Raw genomic sequence first — 6696 nt, 5'->3', positions numbered from 1 at the left:
TTCTGCCATAGTGGCAGTGTTCTGTCTTCTGTCCGAAACATTAGCCACTCGGCACATATGGCTCTTCAGCACTTGAAATGTGGTTAGTGCAAACGTGCTACATTGCTTCAGTCACATCCTAGGAATTTCCCAGGCCAGAATACTGGAGTGGATTGTCATTTCCCTCCTCCAGGGGATCTTCACAACCCAGGTATCAAACCCACATCTCTTATGACTCTGGCACTGGTAGGCAGGTTCTTTACCACTAGTGCCACCTGGGAAGCTCAAGAAGAAAGGCTTCCCTGACCGGGAATCAAACCGGAGCTTCAGTGGTGAGAGCAGCTAATCCTAACCACTAGACCACCAGGGAGCATTGGGTTTCACAAATGAACTGGTTTGGCAAATGAGGAACTGGATTTTACATTTTTTGTTCAATTTTAATGAAAATTAAACTTCAATTGTGAATTAATTTTAATTAGGATAACTATACCTAACTAGTGGCTATTGTACTGACCGTAGCTCTAGGATGTTTCTCAGACGACAAGAATAAGTCTTCTGTAATTTGAAAAAGATACCAGGAAATATCCGTAGAGTCAATTTAAAATGAGATAGAAAGTTTGGGGTCAGACTGACCCAGTGCCCAGCAACTGGCAAGGAAGAGCTTTTGTTGGCTCTGTCAATGGAGAGGAGCTGGAGAAGACCAGTGTTTACTGAGGCAGCGTAGAAAAACAAATCATCTAGAAGCAGCCTGAAGCAGGTGTTGAAAGATACTTGCCTTCTAGAATTTCCAAGCGCATAATAAGTGACTTTGTTTTGTTTTGACTTTGCTTGTTTGTTTGGGGGGTTGACCACAGGCACTGGTATCCGATCAGAGAGCGAGACAGAGTCTGAGGCCTCGGACATCCCTGTTCCTCCCAGCAACCCTGCAGTCCCCCAGGTCCCCACCCAAGGGGAGGACTACGGCAAAGGTGTCATCTTCTACCTCAGGGACAAAGTGGTGGTGGGGATCGTGCTGTGGAACATCTTCAACCGGATGCCAATAGCACGGAAGGTAGGTGCCGGCACAGCTCTGAGAGGAAGATAGGGGTGTGGGCGGAAGCTGCTCCTGTGACTTCATCAGCTGTCCTGCCATGCACTGTCCTCCCAGGTCAGACTGGGCCTGAGCAGAACAAGGTGTCGCCTTGGCTCAGGAATGTTTCTTTCTTTCTTTTTTTATAAAAGGAATGTTTCTTTTTCACTCAGGACACGGTTGGGTGGCGTCCTCACTTGGGCTTTGCAGAAAGCCCTTCCCACAACTCCCTCCCGGTGTGGAGTGGGGGCTGGCCTGGCCCGCACACACACGAAGTGAGTTAGATTCCTTGTTCCTCTGTCCCTCAGATTATTAAGGACGGTGAGCAACATGAAGATCTCAATGAAGTAGCCAAGCTCTTCAACATTCATGAAGACTGAAGCCCTCGCCCTGAGTAGCAGGCAGGCTCTTGGCTGTCCCTGAGAACAGCTTAGATGAGTAAAGGAGCATTTTTTTTTTATTCAGCAGACTTCCTCTGAATGTATGGGTATGAATGATCAAATCCTTTGTGAATATTTCAACCATGTAGGCAAATTCTTAATGTTCACATCATTAAATAAAACCTGATTCTTCTAAATTCTCTTCTCTTTGAAAGGGAGCGAGTGGGTGAAGGGAGGAAAGCTGTGCGAATGAGAGAGCAGGCCAGTTGGAAGCATTCCCAAATAGACCATCTTTCTTGGCCTCCTTTTCCTTGCTTCACACTCTCAGCTTCTTTCAGTTTCCTGAACTCCCTCGCCTTCCAGACCTCTTTGTACAGACCTGCTATGGCCTCTTCCCGCAGAACTTGACCCCTCTCCCCTCCTCTGGGGAAAATCGCCATCTCTGAAGACTTTCCTGATCCTCCCAAGCCTGTTCCTTGCTTACATGTCCCCCTGCTGCTCTGCAGCTCCCTGGAAGCCAAAACTCTGGGTTTCCTGTCTTCTCACGGTTCTCTCTCCAGAGCTGGGCACAGGGCTCATAGTAGGTGCTCAGTGAAACATTGAATGAGCACACACATAAACATGTAGACTCCACTCTGCTCTACCTGGGGCACCTCCCCTGTGTACCCCCCAGCCCAGAACTGAATTGGTCGTGGGAGGGGAGAGCAGAAAAGACATTTACTGCAAACGGAAACAGAGGTTCAGAGACCAGTGCTTCAGGGCTAAGCTTGGAGTCTGACTCGTGGAGGGATCTTGGTCTCTTCAACTCCTCCACTCACTGTCCCCCAAACTAGAAATTTCCCTCCCCTATCCCCTTTTATCTCAAATAGACTTATAGGCATGCCTCACCTTATAGATGATTTCCTGGGAAGAGAAGTCAAAGTTTCATAAATCAACTCATATTTTACATTTCAAATTACTTAACTTTTAAAAATCAAATCTTAATTTCTATTAAGAGGAAAGTTTTACTACTTTCAAGAGTCCTATTGGGAATCTTTTTCTAAAGAGAAAATAATTACCAGGCTGGATTTTGTTATCGGTATTGGGTTTGTTTAAAGGGAGTAGCAGCTATAATGAAATCCCTTCTGGACACTAGAACGGGACATATGTCCACTTTAAGAGTTAGCTGCACTAGAACAGCTTCTTACCATATATATACACGTTTAGTGAAGTATGATCTGAGGCATGACATACCTAAATCCATAGGTATAAAACTCATCTAGTATTCTGTGAAACGGGACTTATTATATAGTGATTGCTGCTTACAGAGATGGTACCAAGACACTGTAAGACCCTGAAGCATTTAAATCATTTTTTAAAAAGGTCAAATTGTGATTTGCCTTGTTTCACTGTTAGGTGCAGTTTCGTCTAATTCTTTGACAGTTGCCATCCTTGCATGGAATGTCATAATAATTCAGTTAACTAAAATGAAAGGATCTGTTCTTCTATTCAGTGTTCATTGAATACCTACTAGGAGCCATGTAGATGGCAGAATAGGAAGATGGAGAAAACATGGCTACTTCTCCTAAGGAGCTGCTGGTGGCAGTGAGGAAAGCAGACACATGAACCCAGAAGCATAATATAGTCAGTTGTGTCCACAGGAAGATACAAAAAGCCCTGTAGGCACGAGAAGAATGGAGATCAGCCAGAGCACCCGTCCTTTGTCAATCACTGCTGCTGGATCACTTCCTAAAGCATCACTTGGTCCACGTCCCCCGACCCTACAGCATAGGACCAACATACACTGACTTCCTGTCATTAGTCATATCAAGTCCCAATCTCGGCCCCCTCTGCCCTGTGGGCCACCTTTGAACATGCATATGCGCAGACACATAAACATCTGGTTTATCTCCACTTTTAAACTTTTGTTTGTGCTCTTCACATCTGAAACACCGCCCCTGTTCCCTTCTACATATCTAAATCCCGCTTATCTTTCAAGTCCCGGATGAAATCCCACCATGGTGACGTAGTACCAGCTGGACTAGTGCCCACACATGATTTCATCTTTGAACTTCAGTTGCACTTACTGCCTTTGAACTTGATTGTCCTTTAAGTAGTCTCCTCATTATTAGTGTTCACTCCCTAAATTGGCTGTAAGCTCTCCCAGAGCAGACTTTTTCCTCAGGATGGGGACAACGTTCCCTATCCCCCTCGAAAACCCTGGCAAAGTGCTGACCAAGTCTTTGGTTGCTGGATGATGCTAGATAACGGGGCTTATTGTAAAAGTGAGCCTCTGCCTTGGGGCCTCAGTTCTCTGTAATCCAGGTTATCAGACCTCCGTTACTTCACCCACTGCTACTTAGCCCAGGATGTGTTTCATCCTGGGATGAAACCCAGGATGTGGGATCCTGGGTCTCCAAGGATCACAAGGAACAAATCCAAGGACCAATTTCTGACTACAGACAAGCAGTGCCAGCTGAGGTTTGGCCCTTGATAGCTGGCCTGTGATTAGCTGGGCCGCAGAACAGGGCTGGTCACACCCTGTGAAGTTGGGGCTCTGCCAAAATATCAAGCTTTTGGGGCTCACCCACTTGACCGCAGCCTCGCTTCTCTTTGCCATTTTACAAATGATACCTGGTGGTGCCTTGGCCCCACTTCAGGATGGTGCTGACGTTTGCCCGGCCACCTGTAGGACACACATGGTGAGAGATGTCCTCGTACTTGAGCTGGCAAGATGGACCTGAGGGGAGGGAGTGTGTTTGATTGGAAAGGGGTCAGAGTAAGCCTCTTAGTGGAGGATGAGGTCAACATGTGGGACTTTCTTCTTGTTCTAATCAACAGGGCCTGTTTTGGAGACAAGAGGCTTAGGGCAGAAAGGGATGGGGGTGGGGAACCCACAGTGATCTAGCACAGGCTGCTTCCTTGAAGGAAAACCAGCAGCTCCTCTAGAGACCCGTTTATACAAAGGAACTCTCCCCTCCCTTCCACTACTGCCCCTTCCCGTTCCCGCTCCTCACTCCTCGCAAGTTTGGCTGCCACAATATCCCCTCTGCCCTTCCCTGACGCCACCTGAAGCCTGGCACCCTTGCTGCCCAAGAGATTGCTGGGGCTCCATCCCAGTGCCCTGTGCTCTGGGCAGAGGGAAAGTCCTGCCGGCCCCAGAGGTGAAGTAAGACTGCCTCTGGCCTCTGTCCCATCTTATCAGGGAATTTCTGGCGGGCACGGACACATGTAAACAAAACCACACACAGAGACAGAGCCCAGGCCAGTGATGACGTTCCCCTGCCTGGCTGGTTCTACAGATGGGTGTGACTGGGTCAGAGTACAGGGAGGGTCTGAATATTTAAATACTGGACTGCCAATTCCTGGTTGGAAAATGGACCATCTCAAAATGAACATTTTGAGAAAGAGAAACACAGCCCCTGACACCTGGAAGCTGGCCTGGGACTGTCTGCAAGGCCTTGGTGTCGCTAAAAACTCCCCACTGGGCCTGGGTGTGCTGTTGAATGTAAACAGGTTCATGGGACATTAGCAGCATATGAGGCCACCCTGACCATGGTGGATGGAGCCAAAAACAAGACTACTCCAGAATCATGTGTGAACAGGGGCAAAAAAAAAAAAAAAGCCAAACACTGCCCAAACCACAGAAATGAGCAACCACCACCCTCCATCCTGGCTAATCTAAGTGACTACTGCTTCCTTACCAATTACAGATTGAGCCACACTCCAGTCTGCCCTCCTATTGGATATGATTTATTCAGTAAGACACTTCCTGACAGCATCTAATTCAGAGTAAAGCCTGGCTTCCTTAACCCCTCCCCCAAATCACCCAGCCTGGCCTGAATTCTACAAGTCCTTCCCAGCACCCTCTTCCTGAGACACCCCACAGGTTGCCAGGGCGCACACCCTCCCTCACTGCAGCCTTTGGCTGGTAGGTGTTGACAATTTGGTGGTAGCCCAAATACCTTCAGGAGGCCCACCATGAGTTTTGCCTAGTCTCATACTTTCTTGAAGATCTTTCCTGGTCCTGGTGGAGTCTCCAAGGGCTGTGTCAGTTGGAGAAGCCCAGGAGTCACATCTGGTGTGTGGACAGAGCTGCCTGGCTCCCAGGCAGGTTCCCACCTGTGCTCTTGTGGTATTTGCAGTGCAACACAGAAATGCTTCTGAAGGAGCACTCAATGTGGGTGTTGAATTTATGAATACATATATACATTTGTAAATGGATTTATTGGTCAGCTAGCAAACATACAGCATAACTTACTGCACGCTGTGGGACAACAGGCCCCAGGGATAAGACGATGACTAATATACAGTCCCTGCCCTCAGTGGCTTTATAACCTAGTGGCAGACAGACAGGTCATCGGGAACCATCAGTGCAACAGAGGTGCTGGGAGTGTGATGTGTGAGTTCACATCAGATCTTCATCACTCCTCGCATTACTGTTCTGCTTCCATCTACTCCAAGCTTTTCCTCTACTGACCGAATCATGGTTCTTCCTCCATTCTCTTCTTGTATTTTCTCTCATCTCTAGGAACAGAACATGAGTCTGTTTACTTAAACTCTCGGCAGCCTCATCTGTAAAATGAAGGGAAACAGATCATCCCTCCACCCTCAGCTCTAACCTCCTGTGTATGGAAAAGTCTCTCAGATGCTCACCCAGGACTTCCTTCAGCCCTCCACAGACTCACTTGCCTTTCATCTCTAGGGTCTACAGCAGATGCTAATGGGACCCCAAACCCTTGGCAAATGTTTCTGCACATTGCTTCTGCTATCCCTTTGACTCAACAGATTGTTTTTGTGGTTGTTTTAGTTTGAGGCTTATCACTTAGCAAGTTACATGTAATCAACATAGCAAGTTACATGTAATTGACATAGCAAGTTACACCTAGACCTAGGCCCTTAGACATTGCTCCTTGCCTGATTTGCTCTCCATGGAGAGTCTGACAGCCTTAAAACTGCTTCATGAAAGGTGGCATCCTTTAGCCCCTAAAAAAGGCTGGCTTCAAGCCCAAAATTGCCCCAGGAAGGCTTTATGGTGAGATTGTTCTCAGCCATGATCTTAGCACTATGTTCCTACCCAACCATTCAGTGGCTCCCGGTCCCCAACAAACACACCCTGCAGAGCTGGCTGGTGAAGAGCCACCTTAACCAAGCAGCTTTCAACTTGAGGCTGAGATAATGAGCACAGAAAATCCCCTTCATGCAACATTAAACCTCAAGTCTGAGACTAGTTTGCAGGCCCCCTTTGCTCGTTAGTACATTGCCATTTCCACATCGGCCATGGTCTTG

At 47.5% G+C, this 6696-nt stretch overlaps 1 protein-coding gene across 1 annotated transcript in view; it reads left to right on the top strand.

Moving 5' to 3' along the window:
* LOC104996873 (apoptosis-inducing factor 1, mitochondrial) overlaps positions 1–1625 on the top strand; it is a gene marked incomplete at its 5' end in the record, with an annotated part of 9829 nt that extends 8204 nt beyond the window's left edge. The window contains 2 exons of the mRNA XM_010851262.1: positions 834–1030; positions 1357–1625. Of these exons, the coding sequence (XP_010849564.1) occupies positions 834–1030; positions 1357–1428 (269 nt within the window). The remainder of the gene's footprint in view (positions 1–833; positions 1031–1356) is intronic.
* Positions 1626–6696: the final 5071 nt, after the last annotated feature.

Source organism: Bison bison, unplaced genomic scaffold (genome assembly GCF_000754665.1).
Source record: "Bison bison bison isolate TAMUID 2011002044 unplaced genomic scaffold, Bison_UMD1.0 scf7180017851673, whole genome shotgun sequence".
Taxonomy (NCBI): Eukaryota; Metazoa; Chordata; class Mammalia; order Artiodactyla; family Bovidae; genus Bison; species Bison bison.
Note: the sequence above shows the minus strand (reverse complement) of the source record. Positions and strands in the feature narration are given on the sequence as shown.